We start from the raw sequence: 26,383 nt of genomic DNA, 5'->3' as shown, positions 1-26,383 counted from the left end.
ATACATGGTGTAAAGGCAGATCCATGCTGCATGCAGCACACAATTGTTGTGTGTACACCAGTGTTTTGGGCATGTAAGTTGTGGACAAAAGACACATCTTTAAATAGCCATGAATGTGCATGTATTGAGGGACATTGACTGGGACAGAGATCCCAGGAAACACCAGCATAAATTGTCTTATTAAGTGTGGAGCCCACTATAATTTCTACTGGAGTGGAGCAACAATCTGCTCAAAGAAAGTCAAGAGTAGACTTTTGTGTGCGTGCAGTACCTCACTGGAGGTTTGGGTTCAAATTTAAAGCCAAAGCACACATCCAGAGACTATGTTCGAACAGTGCAGTAAGTCGCAAACCATGGCTTACTGTGCATGAATCTACTGCTTTCATTTTGCTCCTCCCTACTAGGACTTGGGAGAAATAAAGCACAGTCCCTGGGCTGAGTTTCATGCTAAACAAACCATAATGATAAGGTGAAGTTCGTACTTACCAGTTGTAGTTTGTCTGAGCTAAACAAACCAAGGATTGTGGTTTGTTTACCCACAGTGCAAGTGGGAAGTGGGAAGGCTCATGCACGGTAAACCTATGGTTAACTATGTTTTAACATGACATGCAAACTGGGACACGTGGTGCTGCAATCCTGAGCTGGACTCAGGTTAGAGGACTACATGTCTTAATACTCACAAGTAAAAACAAAACAAAAAACCCCTCCTCAATAAACCATTATCCATGAACACAAAAAAACTTACTAGAATACTATGGAGAAGGGTAGAATCCTTCCATTTATGTTGCTGTACATTTCAATTTGGTTTTAAGGGGTACAAAAATATTTTTAAAAAGCAAGGACAAAATGAAATTTACAAGGTGAGAGTAATATATTATAAGCAATCCCTTATGTGGGGGAACCCCAATAAAGAATTAATGGAGGGAAGTGGGGAGGCTGGGACTGGCGAGGGGAGTTAATGGAAGTCCTGCTTTTTTTGCATCTGTGTATTAACCTTGACACTTTTAAAGCAGAAAACACTCTCTTTTCCAACTTAAAAGGCTCTGCCTAAAGCGCTGCATATATACGTGTATCACTTCTGTTGCTCTGTAAAGTTGAGGCACAGGAAACTATAAACCAGCCTGCAGTCACCTCAGGAACACAAATACATTTTTTCCAAAAAAAGAAAAAGAAAAAGAAGGCAACTACATCAAGGATGGGAAAGAAGAATTGCAGAACTAAAATAAAGCACAAATCCAGTTAAGTAAGTATGTGTATGCAATTTTTTCCTTAGGAAACAGCAACATCTCTTTTCATTTAATTCTCCTGCCTCTTCTTTGCAAATCAAGTGCAATCCATTCTCAGAAAGGGGCACAATAGAATCTCCTTCAGGAAAGCAAACTCTGGTGATGGTGTGTTTTTATTTCCACCTGAAAAACAGTGGGGATGAAGGTGTACTCCTCCGTAGGGTGAAATCTCTCAACTGTTTACCTAGCACAGAAACCTTGAGAAGCCAAACAAGAATTCTTTACAGCAGCTCTGAGCAATAAACCCGACACAGCCAGGCATTTATGATCTGCCTTTTTTTCTGACAGCAAGTTTTTGCTTCCTGATGTTAATACAGTAGAAACCCCTTTATCCAAATTTCAAGTTCTATTATCTAAATGAGTTGTGTTCACCCTCCTAGAGTGTTCTGCAATATATTACTTCAATGAGAGACTTATTTATTCAAATTTACCCAACCATCTTGGACAGTTTGCAGCCCTCTATGGTCTAAACATGGAATCTAATATCTCAAATGGAATTTGGTAGCAAGAGAACTTTCAGAGAAACGACTGAAATTTTTGGAGAAGGTTTATAATCAAATCAAATCCGTTTATTGTGAGGACCATGCCTGTGCACAAAAATCAACACTACAGTAGTTAAAAATATTAAAATTCATTACATACTATGCCAACAAAACCTTCTTCCCACAAGATAGAAAAGGAGGGAAAACGAACAGCGAGTTAAACAGACGGTGAAGGGGTCTTTACATTGTCGTCTATAAATCTTTCCCTGGCTTTCATGGCCTTCATCACAAAGACCACTACCACATGGGTAATGCGTGGGTTTGCATCAACTAACAAAAATTTTACTCTATCTTCAGGACTGGTTATAGAGTTGGGTATAATTTGCAGCAATGCGTCTCTAAACCCCAAGTAAATGGGGCAATAGAGGAAGTAATGTGTAAGATCCTCTTTAATTTTCATAAGGCAAGGACATAAACTATGTTCTACTGGGGTTTTTGTATATCTACCGGTCAGGTAGGCAGTTGGCAATGTTTAAAACCGTGCCATGTGAAAGCTCTCCGAAGGATGGGATCGGTGATATCCACCAAGTAGTTGGCACAGATTTTGACTGCTTTTACTCGGGGGAACCAGTAGGAAAACCCTGAGTTTTTTTATCTTGGTGGAGTCCAAAAAGGCGTCTTTTTCAAAGATCCATTCCCGAACTTTATCAGGGCTCCACAATTTGAGAGTATTAAACTCAGGTAGGTTGTATCGAGAAGGTTTATAATTGAAAGCTGAATAGGACTTCCATTTGTTAATGGCAGAAATATCAGGGTATGTTTCTCTTTGTTCCTCGCCAACAAGACTACAACTGTACATTGAATTCCTGGTGCCCTGCCATGTGGTCACCAAACACAAGTTTTCATTGCAACTACATGGAACTTGCAGACTCAGTTCAAAGACCCAGTAAATTCCAGTATGCTGGCCATTACATCTACTGTCGTGTGTGTGTGTGTGTGTGTGTGTGTGTGTGAGAGAGAGAGAGAGAGAGAGAGAGAGAGAGAGAGAGAGAGAGAGAGAGAGAGTCAAATGTTGTTGACAAAGGACAGCTGGACATATAAAGGGCCCTATTACCTTCAGTACCTTAGGGCCTCATCAAACCTGAATCCATCCCTGGTTACCACACACTTTCCAGTGTGTTTTCTCATCACTTTCCTTCTTGCAAAAGGTATAAATGGGGTGTGTGCAAAAGTGCAAAATCAACTTTACCCTGCACGAACTGAATGTGCTGAATCCCACCTGAGAATACTGATGGTCCAGAAGGGCCCTAAGTCAACAGTTTCACTGTGTTGTCTCCCACGGATTTATATGTCAGGCCCAGGGCAAAACTGAATACACAGCCTTGCTGTTCAAAGGCATACCTCAACTGCCAGTTTTTTTCACTAAAAACTGAGGGAATGGAGGTGGGGGAGTAGGGAGTGGAGAAGAAAAGATTTTAAACAAAATTCCCAGGCATATTTGCCTTAAATCAAACGGGGTTCTAATAACATAATAATCATAACAATAGTTTTTAGGGGCAGATGTCCGCAATCTGACCTTGCAGCTCTGTTCAGAATCAATAAGTGTGGCATTTCACAGAAAGGAAAAGAAAAAAAGAAAGAAAGGAGCAGAGGAATAAACAAGCCTTGGCAACTGCAGGAAGCTCCCTCGTAATTCTGAGATAATGAAATGCTTCTAACCAGGCCTGACTGCTGAATATTACAAGAGACATCATCTTGTGTGAGTTGCATGTGGCTTTATTTTGTGCTTCCCTGCATGGAGTGAATATGGTTCACAGTGGAGTTGCAAGAAACAGTCATTACTATTTATTCGGAGAGACATGAGTGACTGTTCTAAATAGCATCAAACAGCAGCACCTGAAAGGGCCTGCTGTACTTTTTCTCCCTTTTTCTAAATTAAATTCCCCTTTTGCCAAACACTTCCCCCGCCACACACACCTTCCTGCCTAACTCACCTCACACCTCAGTTCAATACAACTATAGGAAGCAGGATTCAAAGTGAGATAAATTTACAGGTTGCTCACCATTTTAGTGCTCCAAATGTGTGCAACTTAAAAGCACAGTTGTTTATTCTGTAGCTCCGGTGGAAACAGAGCATCAGAGTGAATTGACATCAGCTTGCTTCCTGGGTGGTATATCCTGGAATCTTAAGCATGTTTCCTAAAAGTATGGCTCCCCCACCATCATCACTGCTGCCCTGCTATCTCTACAACAGAGTCAACTATCCTGTTCTAGCCAGCCAAAACTCGCTCTGCTCTTTTTTACGCTCCTCTGAGTTGGTCCCAATTGCTTTTTCAGAGTAGATCTTCTCATTCCAAGAAGCAGCTCATACATTACAGTGCCACATGTGTCCATTTATCTTTGGCTACGCAGAAGAGCAAGCAACTCATTCCTGTGATCATGGCAGCTTGCCTGCTTCCTTGCAGGTTAGTAGAGCTCCCAGGAATTTGTGCTGTAGTGGTGAACTATCAGAATGTAGCTCTGGAAAAATGAATTTGTTGGTTACTGCTTTTGGCATAGGCATCCAGTTTTCAACTGCTCTCTTGACCCCATTTTAGTTTTTGCTGATAAAAAACAAACACCCTCCCTCATGTTAGCCTCCCCATAACCCTGTGAGGGTTAGTGTGCGGTTAAATTGCTAATGTGAGCTCCTTATAGAGAGGGCAGGAAATAGACTATCACTATGATGAATTATATGCCACAAACTTGAGGATCTTGAGGCTTTGCAATAGTGTAGTGGTAAATTTTCCACAACAGTCCCTATAGCTATAGAGTCCAAAACTGCAGTCAACTGTTCTGATCCATTCATTACACCCAAATCCACACCTACAGAACAGTAGTATATAGCATAACACCTGAATTATGAGGCTCAGCTGACAGGTCATGAAATAATAAGCTGACCTTATCCTCTGGTTTCCTCTATGCCAATATGTAACAAACAAAAAGTAAACTTGAAAACCTTATTATCACCTCCTTCCTTGGAAGCCAATGCAGGTACACTATGCTTGCAGCACCCAGCCCCAGTTGGCAATGGGGCTAATGAATTCTGCACCAGTTGTACTTTCTGGATGTCCCATGCAGCAATCCCATGCTCATTGCTGCCTGAATATAAATTCACCCTCTGTTTCAATTCTAGAAAAAAACACTTCTAAGCTGTCATTCCTGACATCATGGAAGAAATTAATGCTGCACTGATTTCTCTCTGAAGGGGGAAGGGGTGGGGAGCCTTAAATCTCCAGGGCTATCTATCACTTGAGCTCTAACTTTTGGGTGTTAAAAGGAAGGGGGGGAAAGGCAATTTTTATTTCACTTATTAATGACAACTGCTCCACTGTGAAGGGTGGCTTTCCAATATGTGTGCAACTCAAGCAGAGATGGCAGTTAGATACTCTCCCCTGCCCCCAACTTCTAAAACATATGTATATTTATGTGGCCAATTAACAACTTTTTGGAACCTATTTGCAAAAATGGAGAAAGGGTAGATTTCTTTCAGTAATACCAGAATGTAAATAAGGAAAGGAGGGCAATTATTTGCATACTGCATAAAATTTGCATGTGAAAATTTATATGTACTCTACAGTTTACGCCTCCCTCTAACAGGTATGTGGAAGTTAAATCTTAGTGGGGGGCGGATGTGTCATGACTGTAGAGCACAGGCATGTTAAAAAAACCACTACCACCAATAGACACAAAATGCCAAGTTATGGTTTTCTTTCTTTTCCCTCCATGAAATAGCCACAGATCCAGATCATAAGCATTACTGAATGTGTTCAAGCTATTTCAGAGCCAGTCTCAGTGGGTAGTGTCACTGGACATTTGCAGAAGCCCACACCCTACCACCAAATCTTTCGATAAAAACATTTTTTTAAAAATTATATCTGCCAGAAATATGGCTCATCATTGAAACAGGAATACTTTACGTAAAAGGGCAACTGTTTAAGTCCTGAGGATTCATTGTAAATCCATAGGGCTCTACATTCTAGCAGAATCAGTGCATGGCTTCACCAGCTATGTAGCAATATGTCGGTCACTTATCTGATGAGCCTGAGTGATTTGAGTAGTAGAGAAAATGCAGAACTGTGCATACTTATGACAAGAACAAGGAGAACGTCAGGAGTCCAGATAGGACATAGGAATCCACTGAGGCAGTCATCTTTTCACTGCCACATCAGTTTATGCAGTTTATACACTTCAGCAGGTGTTAGCAGCAAAGCTAACAGGTGAGAGTAACTGTCCATCTTCTAGCCTAGTATTCTGGCAGGAAGAGAGAGGTTTTCCCACCACCTGCTTATTCTTTTTAATGGAAATGCCAGGGACTGAACTTGGAGTTTTCCTCTTCCTTTGTCAAGTCACCCTCCTACCCAAAGGGTGGCACAGGGATCCAAAGAGTGCTCTTTCTGATTATACTAATACTCCTTCTGTAACAGCTCCTTTAACAGTCCTATAGATGTGGATTTTTTCCCATCCACAGAGGTGTAGTGACGGGGCAGAAGACGGAACATTAACACCACATTCCTGAGACAAAGCTACATAGCCATGTAGTTTGTGTGCTATAACAGAGATTTAGAGGTGCTATCTATCTTCCACAAAGAACAGACATAGCTTCTTACTGAAGAACTTCAACCATTTGCTTTACGATAAAAATACAGTTGAGGCCCAGCACTTTCTAACTCCAATAGAATGCATTGCTTTTTTAAAAAGAGGAACTTCGTCACACAGAAAAAAGGGCAGAGATCTGCATATATACATTTAGACGTGATGACTGTATTTTTCTTAAAAGCAGCTATGCATCCATATAATTTCTCCCATAAGTGAAAAAGCATCTGGGGATGGATTTTGAGCAGATAAAAAACTGGAGGGTTAAGTCACCCTCCCTCTCCCCACACACCTCCCCCCTGGCTTCCAACTGCTGATTTTCATTAAAAAAATTAAAATAAAACTGAGAGACTGTTACATAGTCATTGGCTATGCACCATCTAACTTGGCCATCTGTAACCTTTTGCATGTTTGGGGAGTTTGAATGTGCGTAACATTAGAGAAAGTGTGGAGAGAATGGCTTCTTTTTCCTGGAATGGCATTTTTGACAGGAGAGAATTGCATTTTTCTCTTGCTCAACTCTACTTCCCACTTTGCCACGGATGCAGTCTTCCTATTAAATGGATGTTTAAATATTTAACAATCTGAAATATTCACAGAAGGGAAAATTGTTATTACAATTTGTTAAATGTCTTGGGACTATCCACAGAGATGACAAAATGTTCTGTTTCCACACCTGCCATCAGGCATCCAGGATTTATAATAATGCTAATAACACCTGTTATTTTATTCACAAAGCTTTTTACCCACAGGATATCCTACCTAGCACAGATACATAGGCACATAAATAACTTGGGTGTGGGAATGACTGGAGCTGGGAAAGAGACAGTTGGCAGAGATGTTAAGGGCTGATCCTATAGGCTTGCTACTACCACAGAACTAGTCCACTGACAGCAGAATATGCAGAAGAGTGGGTTGTTCATGTGGCATGTGAGATATCATCTTTGAAGAGGAGAGCGAAACAAAAGTCCTTGGAAGCAGCTAAGTAGCACCTGGTCTGCAGCTCAGTGGTAGAACTTCTGCTTTGCATGCAAGAAGTCTCAGGTTCAATCCCCACCATCTCAAGGCTGGGCTGGGTATGTCCCATGCAGACAATCAGCACAGCCAGTACTAAGCTGGATGGACTAAGTGTAAAGCAGCTTCCTATGTTCCTAACAGGAAAAGACTTGGGTTATGTCAAGAGCCACCAGGGGTACAACCACTGAATGTCAGCTCTCTGTGCCGCTGCCCTGTATGGTTAGGGCACCTTTCTGGCATTGAAATGTTTTCAGTTTCTGGACTGAGCTGACCCACCCAGACTGATCATTGGGCAGGCCTACACAGGAAGGGCCTAAAAGACATCCTATTTGGCCTGGGACTTTGCCCAAGCAACACTGGTCTTCCTGGTTCTGAGTGTGTTCCTTTACACTCCTTGGATTAACGCCTGGTTTCTTGGCACCTCGCTTCCCTTTGACGGGAGATGGTGGGGAACATTCAAAAGTCTGTTCTAGATTCATTGACTGAAGTAGGACCAGTGGCGTAGCGTGGGTTATCAGCACCCGGGGCAAGGCAAGTAATTTGCGCCCCCTAACCCATGGATTTGCGCCCCCTAACCCGTGGATTTCCCTAACCCCCAGATGTTGCGCCCGGTGCGGCCGGCCCCCCCTGCACCCCCCACGCTACGCCACTGAGTAGGACTACCATCACAGCTTTGTCACCTCATAGTCACTACACTCCCAAGAGTGTTTCTGTCCTTTTAGTACAATGGAAGCACATCCACTTCTCCTGTGAAACTGCTGTGGAAGCAATACCTGCCTAGTTCCTCTCTGCCCTGCAGCGATTAAAATACAGCCCTTGGCCAGCTGTTGTCCTTATATAAACCTTGCTTAAGTAAAGATATATAATATATACTTGCTGACATATACTGGTTTTATAGCCATTTCCTCTTCACATGAACTCACAGAACTGGCTTGCCAGGGATGTCTAACAGAATTCTCAGCACTCTCAACAAACCATATAATTCAGAGGATTGGGGATAGGGCATGAGAGTCAAGCCGATATAAAACACTGGGTTTGCTGTGGAGCAACTGAGTGGCAAGGGAAATCTTAATAGTACCTGCCAGCAGAAGACAGAGATGGAGGCACAGGGGATCACAGTCAACACCACGCAAACATGGCAGGTGAGTGAGGGCACCTAGTCCATCAGCAAACAAACACTTCTACAGTGCCAGTTGAAGTGCCCCTATTGTCTCATCCCCATGATTCCCGGTAAGGATGGTGATTCCTCTTCCCTTCAGTTGCCCTACAAGTTATGATTTTAAAGGTGCTTCCCTAATATAATTATCAACTAAGACCTTCAATGGGACTGTACATGAGCAAAATCTGTTGCCTCCTCCAATTGAGAGGTTAAAGGAAGAAACAAATTCAAAGCTTAACTTCCAGTTGAATAATCTTGACAAAGCCAGTGGAGCCAGTTCAACATAGCTGCCCAAATGTTACTTCTTTGTGGGGCTTTGTGTCATAGGCAGCTTGGAGGACATCAGCCAGGAAACTAGACAAGAATTTATTTGTCTCTTCCAACAAGAACTGAATACCATCTGTACAATATCTTTCAGTAGATTTTAATCCCACTACCAAGATGCTAAGTGATTTCTATCTGCCCTCCTGGGCTGAGTTACTGACCAGCTGACTGACCTTGAGGGGAAATTTTCTAATAAAAAAGAAGGGTAACTATCCATTTACAGCATTAAAAAGTGATAACCCGAGAAGGCCCTGAATTGATAGAATCAGCAGTTTATATGAGGTAAATCTAATGACTATGCTCAATGCAGTGCTGGTTCCAGGTTTCAAGGGGTCCTTGGGTAAGAAGCCCACAGGGGGACTTTTCCTTGAGTGGGTCCACCTTCTCCTTGGCGCCATTACAACTGTTCATTGACTTGCAGTGATGGCCACCAACATGGATGTGTTTTTAAAAAGGATTGGACAAGACCTTGGTGGATAAGGCTGTCAATAGTACTAGCCATATGCTGGTCTATTATATATTGTCCTATCTTGTGGACTCAGGGCAGTTGACAGGATTTCATTTATATTAATATTTGCAAAGGGCACCACGTGGAAATACTTTGCTTTTCTGTGTTTTTTTCTTTTCTTTTCTTTTTGAAAAAGGGTTATGAACGTATACAAACACATACAGATTAAAGTCACATGTATGTTTTAGATACATATGCGTGCACACAAAATTTAACTATGTTAGTGATTATACACCTGCAGTTTAAAGTAACAATACAGTGGTGCCTTGGGTTAAGTACTTAATTTGTTCCAGAGGTCTGTTCTTAACCTGAAACTGTTCTTAACCTGAAGCACCACTTTAGCTAATGGGGCCTCCTGCTGCTGCCGTGCCGCCGGAGCACAATTTCTGTTCTCATCCTAAAGCAAAGTTCTTAACCCAAAGTACTATTTCTGGATTAGCGGAGTCTGTATCCTGAAGCAAATGTAACCTGAAGCGTATGTAACCTGAGGTACCACTGTATATGTTACACTGAATACAATTCACATTAAGTGGTGAAGCACTTTTAAGCTTGGAAGTTACTTAAGGTTAATATTTCATTAGTTGCATTATTCAGGTGTCGTTCTACTGTTAGTGATATTAAGGATGATTAAGAAGCCCCTTTCAAAGCAGCAGACCACATTGGACCGTATTACCATAAGACATTGCACTGGAGACTGATGAGAACATTGCAGTGAACGCAGAATCTTATGAGTAAGCATCAGTTGGAAAGAAAATAAACCACCATAAACTCAGCTGAGAGTACATAGAATAAGCAGCCACTAGGCTTGGAGCAAGTCTTCTAAATTATAAACTAAGGACTCCTGCAGTATTTAATATTATACTGGTAATTCTAAAAAGCTATTTTATATATTGTACTTTCTAGAAGATATAATCAAATACGTTGATTTCATATTCTATTTGATATATTTGATAGCCCATGACTTTTATCTGTTTATTGATTTCTTTAGTTTTGGGACCCACACTTTTCTCTTTGGTGTGTGTCTTATCTTACATACAGTGCAATCCTATGCACCTTTACCTGGAAGTAAATTCCACTATGTTCAATGATGCTTCTTGCTCACTAAGAGTGCCTAGGGCTGCAGCCTTACAGTTTACTCACTGGGGCAGGGGGAGTCCTTGACAATGTTATCATCAGACTGAAGCAACAGATAAACAAATCCTCATGAATAATCAGGTCCTGTCTGTGGACCATGAAGGGGTAATTACTGCTTTGCCAAAAGGTAAATGTCTTTCTCTGAAGGCAACCTCTGTGAAAACAGCCAGGACCCCATCATCTGCTCTTGAACTACATCCAACTTACTATTCATGGAGAAACATGCTAAGCATTAGAAAAGTGTGTGGGAAATGCCTTACAGTTTAGAACTGATACTTAAAGGTTGGAAACATGCAATTAGAATCCAATCAAAATGGCAGGATTTAAGAAAAGAGGTGAAAATGTAATTCTTATCACCTGTAGGAGGAAAAGTACCTTCTTTTCTCTGGAAAAAGAGGAGAGAAAACCTTTAGATGCACAGAAGTGTACTTTATTAGGATCAATGTATTTCATATGAGGCTCTTTTTCAGGGAAACTCTCAAACACATCCCATCTTTCTCTTAAGTTTCCAATGACTCTGTTGCAAAGTAGTTCTTGATGATTTAAGAAGGGTAGTGTTTTTTTACTTCCAAGAGCTGTATTGCTACAGAGACATAATTCAGACAACACACTAAAGCTATGGCTTGGCTTAGCTCAGCATGACACATCAGCAAAACAAGCAGGGAGGAGAGAAGCAGCTAGGAACTCTTCTCTGGGAGCCTACAATCTTGCGTGTTTGTACTAAGCCATGGTTTGACTTAGTGTGTTATGCAATGTGGACCACAGTCACTGGAGACTAAAGAGATTGGTTGGGAACCCACTCTATCAGCTGCAGGCCCTGCACATCTAAGTAGTCCAACAAACAGATATTGCCTTCTCCCATAGATATACAGTGTCTGGTTTATTAGATCCCTTACATCATCTTCCCAAACATCCTGAAAATTATATACTGTAATACAAAATGCACATAAGCCCTATGCCACAGTGACACTAGCATCAGATTACACATCTAAATTCAAAGCTCAAAGAACTGCTTCTTGGTTGTTTCATCATTATTATTTTTAACTTGTTCCTTAATTGTATTTTCTGCCTCAGCTTCTAAGGTGTGGAAGGCTCCATTCCCTGACTCACCAATGTAGCACCTTGTAAGCTGCCCAGGATACAGGTAGAACTAATCTGAAATGATGCCTAGTAAATGCAACATGTAATTTCAAACTCAAGGCACCAATTTCCCAGTCAGTTTGTAGTGACACTGTAGTGTGACTGTAACAGGCTTTCTGCACAATTATCATCATACATTAGTAAGCTATTCGTTTTGGAGAAAGGAGAAGATGAAGTGTGATAAAAAAAATATTGTTTCCATAATAAAGAAGGGCTCCCCTCCACACAAACCTTTCAAAGTGAGGCTAGCTAAATCAAGGAAAACATATTTTCTGCAGAGAATGGTAAGATCACTGGAACTTTGACAAGACAAAAAGGGAATGCTGCCCCATGTTCAGCATTTCAAATTAATGGAAATATTTATTTGTGAAAACATTTATGTGGGCAATCTGCTCACATGGATATAAAGAAGTCACATATCAGGCAACAGACTTTAGATTAGTTTGGGTCTCACCTACTAGCAAGTGCTCACTCTTATCCTTAACAAAAATTGGTGCAGCATGGAGAAGTAAGATGATCATTAATTCTTTTTGGCTTTTAATCTTTTGGAAGGGCAGCGCTCTGGGCCCTTCTGAAGTTTAAGAAATTAACATAAGAATCTCAGCTAGTTGTGTGCTACCTCCTAGCAATCATTCTTTTGGAACACAGCGGCAGATTTATAGTGGTGAATAAAAATCTAGACTGCCTACTTCTAAATGAACTTGTGCCCCTAAAGTTAACCAACAAACTCAAACTAGCACGGGGACATGCTGTATATAAGACTCCTTCACCCCAGTGTGGTTCCCTTTTATTACATATGCAGACCTATCCCCTCCAACAGCATACAAATCAATACAAATGACCTGACCCAACAACCTAGCTCACTCTCCCTCACACAAATAAGTCACACTGCAATCAACTGAACACAACCAACCAAGCTCGGGAAGCCCTAACCTCTCACAACATTAATCAATCAATCAATCAATCAATCAATCAACAAAGGACCTACCCATGTAATGCTGACACACACACCCTACACTAATAAGAAGCAATAGAACAAAATAACAGTATCTCCATCTCTCTCCCCCCTTCCAACTGCAAGAGGTCTATGGCAAAAGTGTCTCTCACAAAATGTAAACAAACTGTGAAAAACACTATGAATCCCATGTGGAGACAATAGATGTACCTTTTCATGTTTATCTGTTTGCTTTGTAGGACAAAAAACTACAAATAAACTTAATAAAAACTATTTTTTTTAAAAAAACTTGCCCGAACACTGAGGTCACCCAAGGAGGCCTTCTCTGTGTATCCCAGCTACACAGGTGAGGCAAATGGTGTCAGAAAAAGGAAATTTTCCAGGGATGGCATCCTATATCTGTCCCCAGCCAGGCTCACCTGTAACAACTCTTCTGCTTTTCCGCTCTAAGGTAAATAAACTATTTACATAGGCAATGTCGGTTTTAGTCAGCTCATGATGTTGCTTTCTGCTATTCTAATTAATATATTTTAAATAGATTGTGTAAATTATTGCATTTTTACTGCTTTACAGTGGTACCTCAGGTTACATATGCTTCAGGTTACATACGCTTCAGGTTACAGACTCTGCTAACCCAGAAATAGTGCTTGAGCTTAAGAACTTTGCTTCAGGATGAGAACAGAAATTGTGCTCCAGCGGCGCGGCAGCAGCGGGAGGCCCCATTAGCTAAAGTGCTTCAGGTTAAGAACAGTTTCAGGTTAAGTACAGACCTCCAGAACGAATTAAGTACTTAACCTGAGGTACCACTGTATTGTAAATTGCTGTGGGCAGGATGCTAAACTTATTCGAGCGTATGCCCTGAGGTCTCAGAACAGGCCTCCCAACAATCCCCTCCCCATTTCCTATATCTAGATCAGTGATGGGGGATCCTGTGGCCCTCCAGATACTGCTGGTCTACAACTTCCATCATCACTGGAGTTGGGGTTGGGCTGATGGGAGCTGAGTCCTACAACATCTAGAAGGCCACTGGTTACCTAGCCCAGCTCTAGAAAATAAAGACGAGCCTAAGCTGAATCAGGCTCATCTGGCCCAGCATCCTGTTTTCACAGTGGCCAGCAGGTGCCTGTGGGAAGCCTGCAAACCAGACATGAGCACAGCAGCAGTCTCCCTATATGCATTTCCCAGCAACTGGCATTCAGAAGCATGATGCTTCTGACAGTGGAGGGAGGGAGAACTTTGCCATTGTGGTTAGTAGCCAGCTGAAAGCCTCGTCTTCCAACAATTTATCTAAGCTTCTTTTAAAGCCATCCAAGTTGGTGACTGTCACTGTGTCTTGTGAGACCAAGTTCTATAGTATGTGCTATGTGAAGATCCAAATGTTGATCTGCACAGGCAAAGAACCCGTATAGAAAAGAAAGGTGATGTTGACTCTATTCACAATCTATTCACTTGGAACAGGGCTACTGGATATTGTAGAAAAACACCAGAGGTTCCTCCTGATCAATGCAGCTGTGTTTTCCACTCCCAATGAGGAGAAATAAAAACATGTGGAAAACAATGTTGCTTTGTAAAAGTCCAATTACCCCCATGATCAATTGCCTAATTATTCCAGCTCTACAGGTTTTTGTTTTTAACATTCTCCCCCCCTTCCTTTTCTACACAGCTACGATCTGCCAAAGAAGCAAGCTTGAGTTTGCTAATTAGAGATGAGAAAAGTATCGAGTCAAAAGAAGTACGTTTACCAAATCCATCTTATATAGTTATTCTCTCACATCAAGGAGGGGAAAACAAAATTAATCTTTTATTCAGCAGTAGCTCTTCTAAAAAAAGAAACGCTCTCCTTGGAACCCACCATAATGTTAACATATTTCAACACAGGCTTTTACATTGCTCTGGAGTAACCATAGAACTAAATCCCCACTGAGTTGGAATAACACCCTAAGATTAACTACACCATTTACTTAAATCAAGCTATTAGAAGCATGCCTCCTGCTTGCAGACCATCTTTATCACACAGCAGATCATTTATACAGAAGGATCCAACTGAAAAAAAATAACTTCGCTTCTATAGCAAATGGGTTGGGGTGGCTAACTTATGCCACCCCAGATGTTGTTGGTTTCCAGATGCTATCAGCCCCAACCAGCATGGCCACTGGTCAGGATGATGGGAGCTGTGGTTCAGCAACATCTGGAGGGCCACAGATTAGCCACCCCCAGATTTACATATACATCATTCGCATCTAATGTCTCCTGCGCTTGACAAAGCATTGGGACAAGTCATCTAACTGAAGCACAAGGCAAAATGGCTGGTCTGGGTGGCAGGATAAAGCCAGAGACAGTACAGATGGGTGTGACAAGTGTGGAGAGAGGAGCAGGAAGTGGATTGAGCAGGACTATGGAATCAGGAAAAAGGTTGTCAGATTCAAGGAAATGTACTGCTAATAGGCACATCAAGAACTTAGGCACTCCTCACTATCTGAGGGTGTGCTGACCACAGGAAAATCCTATGCATGGTTTCATTTCCAAGATTTTTTGTATAGTCACCAAGTAAACAGGTGGCTATGTATGAATATATCTTTAAAGGACAAGTTTTGATGAAGGAGAACCAATATGGCTTCTGCAAGGGTAGGTGTTGCTTTTAGAATTCTTTGAGAGTGTCAATGAGCATATGAATATTATTATTTTATTTAAATCCCACACTTGCTCCCAAAGCAGCCCAGGGCAATTAAAAACTTTCTTAAACATGTTAAAAACAGCCACATGTGTCAGCCAATGGTTTCAGGCTTGCCAGGGACAGTATCTTTCAGTCGTTAAATGCCTGTGTGAACAGGAATGTTTTTAAATTAATCCTGAAGGTCAATGAGAGAGACTGATGCACCTTACCAAGGAGGGCATACCACAAACAGGGAACCAAGACTGAGAAGGTCCTCTCACAGGTCCTGCCAACCTAGTGGCAGTAACACCACCAAGCCCTCATCTGCCTGAGATAGGATGATCCAGCAGACATTGTGCACTTAGGCTTTCAAACAGTTCCCTCACTAACGATTCATAAGTAAACTTAGCAGCCCTGGGATCAGTAACTATCAAAAGAATGGGAAGCGGACAGTAGGACTAAGTGAACAGTTCTCACACTGAAGGGCTGTAAATAGTGGAATCTCCCAAGGATCAGTATTGAGACCTGTGTTGTTCCCCAGCAACTAGTTGTCAAGAGTGTACTGTCTCAAATCCTGGAAGTAGTAGACAATTACCATGACAAGCAGTCTTTTCCTCCATAAATCTGTATAAACGCCTCTTAGCCATCCATGTTCATAGGAGGCAACTCCTAGGGGACTGAGGTCCCTTCGGCCCCCCAATAAAATGTTTGAGGGGGCTGATCCCCTAGGTTGATGGGCATTGCCATTCAAATGATGTGTGTATGCCACATCTTGTGATTATGTGGGGTGGGACTTACCTGTCCCCCCATATTTTATTCAAGTTGGCACCTCTGTTATATTGACGCCCAACTCTAAACCTTGTGGCAGCAAATTCCATAGCTTTACTATATACTGTGTAACTAAATACTTCATTTTGTCCATCCTAAAGCACTTCCTTTGGATGACCCCAGGTTCTAGTATTATGAAAATGAGAGAAAAACATATCCATCTATTTCCCCCCACAAAGCACATAATTTTTTACAGTTCTATCATGGCGTATAAACGTTTCTTGCCTTTCTTCAAAAGTGAAACTCATGGGGGGTTTCCAACCTAACCCGTATGATAATTTTGATTTCCCTTCTCTGCACTTTTCACAGTTCTACAATAGCCTTTTTGATGTTGCACAACTAGAACTGCACACAATATGCCAAGTGTGGTCACACCATAGATTTCTGTTAAGGCACAATAGGCGTTATATTACAGACTTGTAGAATGTCACAATGGGCATAATGGCATTGGCAGTTTTATTTTCAATCCCTTTTCTGATGGTTCATAATCCTTTTGGATTTGAGGTATCCACATGCAAATGACATCCTTCCCAAATAAAAAGAAACCCCCAACATTGAAGCATAATTATTTTCTATGCAGCGTTTTAGATGGAACATGCATTACAAATGCTTCCTGCTGCTTTGTATTATTGGATGGATAAAACTATTAAGACACACACTCACAATTCAAGTATGTAAGCATCATCAGCCAGAGAGGATGGGGCACAGAAGAAAATGAAAAAAAGAAAGAAATTCACTTCACTAAAGGTAAAGTTATGCTTTACATAACCATCAAATGTAAATGAGCTATCAAGCTTTCTGGCATCTGGTCATTCAGTTTTCATTCTGCACAATTATGGACAAATAAATGGGATTGGTTGATTTCCATTAATGCTCCCCTAATTTATGTACATTCCTGGAGGTAAAATTCCATTCTGACCCAACACTCATAACAACTCAGATCATTTTTTAAGCTACAACAACATTAAATAGGAGTTTAATTCCATCACCGATCGCTCCTGGGGATTTAATATTTCTTAATAAATTAGACAAGCATTCTCAACTCATCAGCATTCAGATCTTAGAAGTAGAATGTGCATAATTTAGCAGTTGATTTTTTAAGTTAGAGAGTAAATTTCTTTTCTTTTCTTTTCTTTTCTTTTCTTACTCTTGCATACTCTCTCACACACATGAATGGAGGAATGTGTTATCATCCCTTAAAAAAAAAAAAAGAATGAGTCAACTCAAGAGAAGACACCTGTTTTTCTTAAGTCTCAAATGCCCACGAGTATGTTTGCCAGGAAAGGAGCTACTTGTAATGATTTTTTACTCCATCTTTTCCTATAAGATGACATCTTAAAATAAGAGGAATTGATGGTAATACACAAAACAGACTGCACTGCCACAGCTGAAGAGCACTCTTCCTCCCCAAGGAACTGGATGATTAATGGGGCTGTGGTGGTGATGGGGGGGGAATTAGAGGGACTTTCTCTTACATGAAGAATAATATTCAAACTAAGCAGTCACCTTGTACAACATGCTCCTTGCTTTCCAATGTTTATGCCAAGTAGTGTTGCGCAATCCTACTGAGTTCTCTTGCCAGAGAATGATTGGTTCTTTAATGTTATACCATTTAAGTCAAAATGCTTGCTTCTGGCTGGCAGATTAATTTGCTCACTAACTCATTTGGGTATCAACAATGTCACACTACATCTACATGACTTGGAAAGCTGAAGAACCATGACTACTACAAAAATCTGAAAACAGGGCATTAGTATTTATCATGCTAAAATGGGTAACTCAAAAGTTGTTCTGTACCATCAGGAAAGTTTAAAATTTTAATTCATGTAGTCCAAGATTCCATTGACAACCAAACATGTCTGAAAAAAAGACATTTGATCACTTCAAAAAGGTAAAAGTAAAGGTAAAGGGACCCCTGACCATTAGGTCCAGTCGTGGCTGACTCTGGGATTGTGTTGCTCATCTCGCTTTATTGGCCAAGGGAGCCGGCGTACAAATTCCGGGTCATGTGGCCAGCATGACTAAGCCGCTTCTGGCGAACCAGAGCAGCACACAGAAACACTGTTTACCTTCCTGCTGGAGCGGTACCTATTTATCTACTTGCACTTTGACATGCTTTCAAACTGCTAGGTTGGCAGGAGCAGGGACTGAGCAACGGGAGCTCACCCTGTCACGGGGATTCGAACCACTGACCTTCTGATCGGCAAGTCCTAGGCTCTGTGGTTTAACCCACAGCGCCACCCGTGTCCCCTCACTTCAGAAAGAAGGGAATACAATATCCCAGTTCATAAAATATATATTTTCCTAAAAATCTGAGATAATTGTACTGATATTGAAGAAAACTAAGTACCACTGAAAACAGTGAGATATACTTCTGCAGAAATATGCATAGAATCAGTCTACTAATGTGTATTTAGCAATACTCTCCCTGTCTCAATTTCTTTGATAATGAGCATACATTTTATTGAAAGAAGCATTACCAATTTCACAGGCGCCTCTTACTCTGAGGAATGGGAGGGAATGTATTTGGATAGTACTGGAAAGAGAAAATACTACAGCAAGTGTACAACTGTGCAAGGTGAAGAGAAGGTGATACTAGGAATATCTGTCAGTCAAAAACGATCTTTTGAGGCTTCTATTCATCTCAACAGACAGAATATACTTCCCTACTGCCAATAAGACTAGAGGGTTACTAGGGCTAGATATTTTTCTTCTCCTGTTCCAGCTGTCTTCACCTTGAAATGTAAACTTTCCAAGTGATGCAGACAAATATTTAAATGCTGCTATCCAGTGATCTCACTAGGAAAGGAGAGATCAGCATTTATTTATCCCGTAAAAGGATTGTTTTGTTTTTAAGTCACAGAACTTCTTACTGATACCAGCAGCTCTGAAGTGTACTTCCTCTGCACAAATAGAGAAATCAAAGTGCCTTAGTCTTTGTTTTGCTTTGTGACAGCATTGACAGCAAAATGATTTCCATTGGCAGTGCTTGTTTTCAGTATGTGCGTGTGGGCACATAGGATTCATGTGCAATAGCATCTTTCACCTGTGGAATTATTCTTCCAAAGTCTATTTACGCTGCAGTCTCTCTTGATAAATGCAAGCTTTCTCCGTCAGCATATTTGCTCGGCAAAGCTTAGCATCTGTAGTTGCCAGCTTCTGAGTGTAAAGTGCCTTGAGAGACTGCATGAAAGGCACCAAATACATGCAAATTGTTGTGGGTAGTTCCTTGACAGCAGTGTCTCTGCAACTATCACTTCCATTTTCTCTAATGCTCAGAGAAAGCAGCGTCTGGGGCTAAGGGGATTGATTCCATAAAAACAGTTTAAAATATAAAGTATTTGATTACGTGAGCAGATGCACCAAAATAAATCCTTCTGCCTCTCGCAAGTTGTCTGGAAACTCTGTGGATGGGAAAGAACTCTTCTTTAAGGCGTTTACTCTGAAAATCAACACCTGTGTTGTACTCAGGACTGGCGCCACCCTCAGGAAGAATAAGGCCACTGATGCTGGGCATATGGTGGGTGGCAGACCCTCCCTGTCATTCCTCATGAGCCACCCAGCCAATCCTTTCTCTGAGAGGACAGAGCTGGTTTGTGCACATTAAGATAGCTTGTGGCCCTCAGGTGTTGTGAAAGCTACCATTCTAGTACCAGGATGTCAAAGTAAGAGCCTGACACGGGGCAGAGAAAAGAGAGTCAGCAGCAATGTTGCCACCCATGCTCCCCAGCTGGGCTGCAGCACACAGGGAGGCAGCTTTCTTGTGGCCTATCCCAGGGCTGCAGGAGGCTCCCTCCCGCCTGCCCCTGTGCGCAGGGGCATACGCTCTGCTGCTCCTGTTTTGCACTCTCTTTGTGGGGTTTTTTTTGGGGGGGGGGTTGCCTGGACATAACGTCTTCTTGAATACTGATAATGCTTCTTGCTTACTTGGATGAAGGACAGAGAAGTGTGTGTGCATATGAAGAAGAAACTATAGACTACTGCATGGGTAGGCAAACTAAGGCCCGGGGGCTGGATCTGGCCCAATCGCCTTCTAAATCCGGCCCGCGAACAACCCGGGAATCAGCATATTTCTACACGAGTAGAATGTGCCCTTTTATTTAAAATGCATCTCTGGGTTATTTGTGGGGCATAGGAATTTGCTGTTGTTGTTTTTTCTTCAAAATATAGTCCGGCCCTCCACAAGGTCTGAGGGACAGGGGACCAGCCCCCTGCTGAAAAGGTTTGCTGACTCCTGGACTACTGTATAAAGGTAAAATTCACATGTTTTCTCCTGGCCCTGCCCATCATTGGTATGTGGCCCCCTGAAGGCTGCCAGAAGAGAGTGTGGCCCTTGGGCTCAAAATGATTCCCCATCCCTACTCTAGACTGCACACTCTTGAAAGGCTTATAAAAGACCAGTAGACTAATTAATATGCCCAACTTACTGATACGTCTTGCAAGTACAACTGCTACCTTTCCCATGCATATTGCGTTGCACTTCATTCAAGTGCCATTTGAGTTTTGGTACTTTGATCTTTTCAATAAGCAATGCTATTTGCTTAGAATCAGTAAACCTTTGCAAATCTGACCACTGTCTCCGATAGCACTGATTTGCCGTTTTAATTATTCATGCCATATCTGAATCTTCAGAACCAAGGAGCTCATATTTATTACAAATAGATCCACACCACAGTGGGAAAGATGTGAAGGAGAAAAGATGGGAGATTATAGGTGAAGGGGATGGACCATAACAGGTCTAACAAGACACACTCAAAGCTGATGAGGAACACAACAGAAGTGGGAGGGTTCTGAGGGTTCCTTGGATATCACTGATTACCATACATATTTACTCAAATTCCATTAAATGTAATACAGAATTCTATATTGAGATAATGGAGAAATTCCTATACAGCTACTGACAATCCAGAGAGAAACAAGCATGGAGTACCAGATCCCTGCCTTAGTGATTGCCAGAACTACAGGAACATAGGAAGCTGACCGAGACTGAGAATATTAGTACATCCCTCTTGAGTTTAAGACAGGCGTCCTTCCCAGCTCTTCCTGGATCCAATGCAAGGTGGATGCTACAGTCTTCCCTAATGACAATGAATGCTACTACTTGTAAATATTTCTGGAACACACTCAAACAGGGTGGAAAGGGTGAAATGGCTGCTGAGTGATACTGATGACTTCGTAACTTATAAAATAGCACTATATGTGTTGACAGCTAAGAAGATCAGGAGAAAAGAACCAGATAAAATAGCGGTCAATTGCAAAGGTGATTCGGACATTTAAGCTGGCACATTCTACCTGAGAATCCCTTGCTATTATATCGTATGAAACAAATAATTTTTAGGAGATGTGATCGTGGTTTATTGTATCTGCAGTGCCTGATGTTTTTATGGTTTTTATGGTTATTGTTGCTTTTCTTTTTGTTCCCATTGTGAATGATGCCATGGCCTTTGGCTAGTGCAATAAAGATTATGATGATGGTGGTGATGGTGATGATGAGTGGGGAGGTATGTAAAAAAATATGCAAAGAAATAAGAATATACCAGCCCTGGTTTGACAGGTGGCTTTGAGCTGCATTTGATTTTTGACGTGAATCTTTGCATTATATTAAATGTCACACTGGTGCGTAATTTCTGTTTTAGATAACCTGCTTCAGTTGACTCTGTCAAGTACATTCTGGTCTCTCTGGCTGAAGGCATCCCTACCCCCACCCCTTATATATGAAAGCAGAAAAATCAAGCAAGGGGCCTACTTACATGTTTTGAAAAGAATTCGTCCACCTCTCGTAACAGCTTTTCCTGGCACTCAGGATGGGTGGCCAACAGGTAAGTGGCAAAGGAGAGGGCGCTGTTGGTGGTTTCATAGCCAGCGATCAGGAATAAGGAGGCCTGGCCAGCTATTTCATCATCACTCAACGTTTTTGGATTTTGCTTCTGAGGCCGGGCTTTGCTGGCAGATGTCTCATTTTCCTGAATGCAAACATCGGCTTGGCTGACCGTGTCAAAATGTTCCACGGTGATGTCATTAGCAGAGCTTCGGGCATCAAGCATCAGCTGGAGGAAATCCCTGCGTCTCTGCAAAATGCACAGTGAAAACATTAAGTCAGTGAACAAGCATGTGGACGTAAATTCACGCTAATACAGCTATACGATATCTCTTTTCTCCAAGGGGCGAGCCTTGTTTTTGGCATTGCCTAACAATTACTCATACTGTGTTGTAAAGGCTGGATGATGTGATTCTTTTCATTTTAGCTTCTTTTTTAAAGTAGCCCAAAACTGGGAACAAAGGATGAGTTAGGAGAGGGGCTGCTCAATTCTTCTCCTTCCTTCTTCTTGTCCTATCACATCACCCTCTCCCCAGTTCTTTCCCACCTGCTGGGACCTTGGATCTTTTCTCCCACAGGAAAAGGGGAAAGCAGCGGAGTGGGGTGGTTTTAAGCAGATACATGGAAGGAAGGGAAAGGATTAGGCAGCCCCTCTCCTCAGTGCCTCTCTACCCAATTTCAGTCTCCAGTGGCAACTGTTCCTTGAAAAAAAAAGGCAGGGGAAGGAATGATGTAACATCCTGACATGTAGCTTGGTGATCAATGGAGTCTTTGCTTTGCACTGATGACAGGGAACAATAAAGCGGGTGTTGCGGTAGATTTTTTTTGGAAGAAGAGAATAGAGCTAGGGATGTCAGTAAATTCAGATTTTGTGTAACTGCATTTAAGAGCAATCACGATCACTGCCAAATAATCACTGCATCAGTTGATTTGGGGTAGCCACTTACAATCAAATTAATTACTTGAAAATCAAATTTAATCAATCAATTTTAAACAATTTATTCCATTCGATCAACTTAACTTCATTTTTTAAAAAACCAGTCCTGATCTGAATCGCAGTAAGTGCAAAGCAGATTAGAACATGAGGAGAAAAAGCACACTGAAGGGTGCAGAAGTAACCCTTTGTTAGCTCTTTCTGCTGTGAAGCCCTAGGGCCCACAGAACTACCAACATTCATCCCAAGTCTGGAATGGAAATCATTTCAGAAAATACTATCAGTATTCACCATTGTTGTTGTTTGTTTTTTGTCTGTTTCAGTCCACAAATGATAAGTGGTGATCCCACCACCCCATCCCAAATTTGTATTGTGTTTCCTTTGTATTGAAATGAATTACCTTTGAACTAAAATGAATGGTGTGGAATAATAAATAATTATGGAACAGTGCTGCATATGACTAACACAGGTCAGAATAGAAATCAATGCCTTTTTATAGCCCTAAATAGAGCTGACTTAAGGGAACATGAAATTATAATTTAAAAAGTGACTCCTAGTTTTTTGTTTTTGTTTTACTAGGTAGGCATAATAATAATAATAATAATAATAATAATAATAATAATAATTTTTATTTATACCCCGCCCTCCCCAGCCAAGGCCAGGCTCAGAGCGGCTTACAAGCAATAATAAAAACAAGTTGAATGATTACAACTTAAAAACAAAATTAAAATACAACATTAAAATATTGAAATATTAAAATATTAAAATTTAGCCTCATCGCAGGAGGAGAAGGAAAGGAAAAAAAGAAAGAGAGGGAGGGAATCAAATTGGCTCCAAGCCAAAGGCCAGGCGGAACAACTCTGTCTTACAGGCCCTGCGGAAAGAAATCAGATCCTGCAGGGCCCTGGTCTCATGAGGCAGAGCGTTCCACCAGGCCGGAGCCAGAGTTGAAAAGGCCCTGGCTCTGGTTGAAGCCAATCTAACTTCCTTAGGGCCCGGGACCACTAGGGTGCTGCTATTTATGGACCTTGAGGCTCTCCGTGGGGCATACCGGGAGAGGCGGCCCCTTAGGTACAAGGGTCCTAGGCCATGAAGGGCTTTAAAGGTCAAAAGCAGCACCTTAAATCTGACCCTGTACTCCACCGGGAGCCAGTGCAGCTTGAAAAGCACTGGGTGACTATGCTCCCATGGCAGAGACCCCGTGAGGAGCCTCGCTGCAGCATTCTGTACCTGCTGGAGTTTCTGGGACAGCTTCAAGGGCAGCCCCGGAGTAGTCAAGCCTGGAGTAGTCAAGCCTGGAGATGACCGTCGCATGGATCACTGTGGCCAGGTTGGGGCGGGAAAGGTAAGGGACCAACTGCTTGATGCGGCGAAGGTGGAAAAATGTTGCCTTGGCTGTTGCTGTAACCTGCACCTCCATGGAAAGGGAGGCGTCAAGGATTACACCCAAACTCTTAACGGAAGACAATGGCACTAATTGGGGCCCCACAAGAGAAGGGAGTTGGTCCCTCATCCCCATGCCATCCCGACCCAGCCATAGGACCTCTTTTTACAATATTACACATTGTGCCAATATTAGTGGATGGGAAAGGACAAAAAATGACACCCCTGTCTCATTACAGAGGTTTTTAGCCTATGTGCAAGACAATCCTGGGCACATTCCTCATGTAACATTGCCTAAAATGTTGGCTATAATCCAAACAGCTTGGGTATTCCCCTTGGGTGCTTTTAAGATTCCTGTGCCATGTCACAAACTACTTTTGACTGTCCTCTCAGTTTCAAAAGAGGTTTGCCATCTGGAATTTGGGGCAGGGGGCTGTCTAAACCCCACTTGGGCACATGGAACTAGTTCCACAGGTCTTTTGATCCAGGTCATTGCTTCAAATATGTCACATTCCGCCTATATCCTATGCTTACTGAGAATCTGTCATCTCATATTTTCACCACCAGTGTGGAAGCGCAACACACTATTGTGCTCTCATGCTGCAGAGTTCTGAAAGCATGAAGAATAAGCCCTTGAAAATAGTGACTTTTGGCAGGGGTCTACTTAACACCACTCCATTAAAGCTGGTTTGGGCATGCTGTCTATTTTGCAATCCATTGTTAAATGCATTATGGCATTGCATTTATTTTCAGTTCCTCAAACACCAGCATAATCTGTCAGAGCAAAAAAAAAGGGGGAGGGGATGCAGAAGTGGTTGCAGAGCTTGACTTTTGAGATGCTGCAGACTGGGAAGGAAAAGCAAGGCTGGAATGCTTTTCAAAAATAATTTAATCTGCTTTACTTTTTTTTAAGATCAAGGGAGAGCTTTTAAATTATATTCTTGGAGCCATGATGGGAAATAAAATTGAGGGAGAGGAGCAGGCACAGGAAAAGGGCAAATGAGATAAGGGCACAAAAGGAATCATTCATTATATATGTCAAAGGACTTTTATCAGATCACTGACATGGGAATGGTGAGAAACAAAGAAGCAGAAATACTTAACATACTGTGCTTTGGCTTTTGCAGTCAGCTAAGTGCTATGACCCGGTAAGAAGAAAAGGACATCCAAAAAGTGTACTGAGGTTCAACAAAACCAACTGTGGGCTTTAAATCTAAATTGTGGGGAATTAATTGGCTTGGCCATCCTCGAGCCCTGTAAAATCTTTCACCAAATGAACTACATTCTCTACAAGCGTCCTGTGTGGGTATTACATTGTGATGAAGTAAGCCAATGACATTTTACTGTATCCTTCACCGGCTGGAGAATGTTCTATCACTGTAGGAGCAAAATTGAGTATTACGGTACATTTCTGCAGCTGTTTCTCTTTTTTTAAAAAAGAAAGAGAGGAGGTGATCAACTAATTAGATATTTTGCTTAATCTCCATTGCAGTGTTCAAAACCACTACAGGTGGGGTTGTGTGGCAACAACTGTAAATGGTTTAGTTCAGAAGATATCTCAACTTTGTATCTGCCTAGGAAGCCCCTTCCCTCCTCTCCTCTCACTGGGATTAAAAATCAGGAGCCTTTAATTTACCATAGTTCCCCATAACATCTGAACCAGTAAACTGTGGCTGAAGATCCTAGCTTGTTCTGAATTGGTAGCCATCATTTCCTGGTTTGAACAAAATGGAAAATTATGTTAGTTGAAGACTTGTGGGTTTAATTGTGGTTTGCCAAAAGGGAGAGGGGATAGAAGGTGATGCATGCATAGACAGAAGGTTTGTTCATACCTTAAATTATAAAGGCAAGATATGATTGTCTGAATGAGCTGAATAACTTTATAATCTGTTGACTAGAGGGCTCAGACTAGCTTCTTCTTCTTTGGTGATGACTCGCAGCCGAGTAAGATTGTCTTCAATGAACACAAGCATAGGACTAGATAGGGTATATTTCAAATGCACCCCCCCCTTTTGTCCTAGCAAATTGTCAAAAAGTATATGGTAGCCCAAGATGCAACTCAGAGAGGTTATTCCACAGCCTGGGAGCCACCACAGAGGAGACTCTCTCATGTACCACTGTCCCTCA

General features: G+C 41.8%; 1 protein-coding gene across 4 annotated transcripts in view; it reads right to left on the bottom strand.

Moving 5' to 3' along the window:
• TBXAS1 (thromboxane A synthase 1) overlaps nt 1-26,383 on the bottom strand; it is a 206,021-nt gene that overhangs the window by 29,043 nt on the left and 150,595 nt on the right. For all 4 annotated transcript variants that reach the window (XM_081878943.1, XM_081878940.1, XM_081878941.1 and 1 more), the window contains exon 10: nt 21,872-22,189. In XM_081878943.1, coding sequence (XP_081735069.1) covers nt 21,872-22,189 — 318 coding nt within the window. The remainder of the gene's footprint in view (nt 1-21,871; nt 22,190-26,383) is intronic.

Source organism: Podarcis erhardii, assembly GCF_964252035.2.
Source record: "Podarcis erhardii genome assembly, chromosome: 10".
Classification (NCBI taxonomy): Eukaryota; Metazoa; Chordata; class Lepidosauria; order Squamata; family Lacertidae; genus Podarcis; species Podarcis erhardii.
Note: the sequence above shows the minus strand (reverse complement) of the source record. Positions and strands in the feature narration are given on the sequence as shown.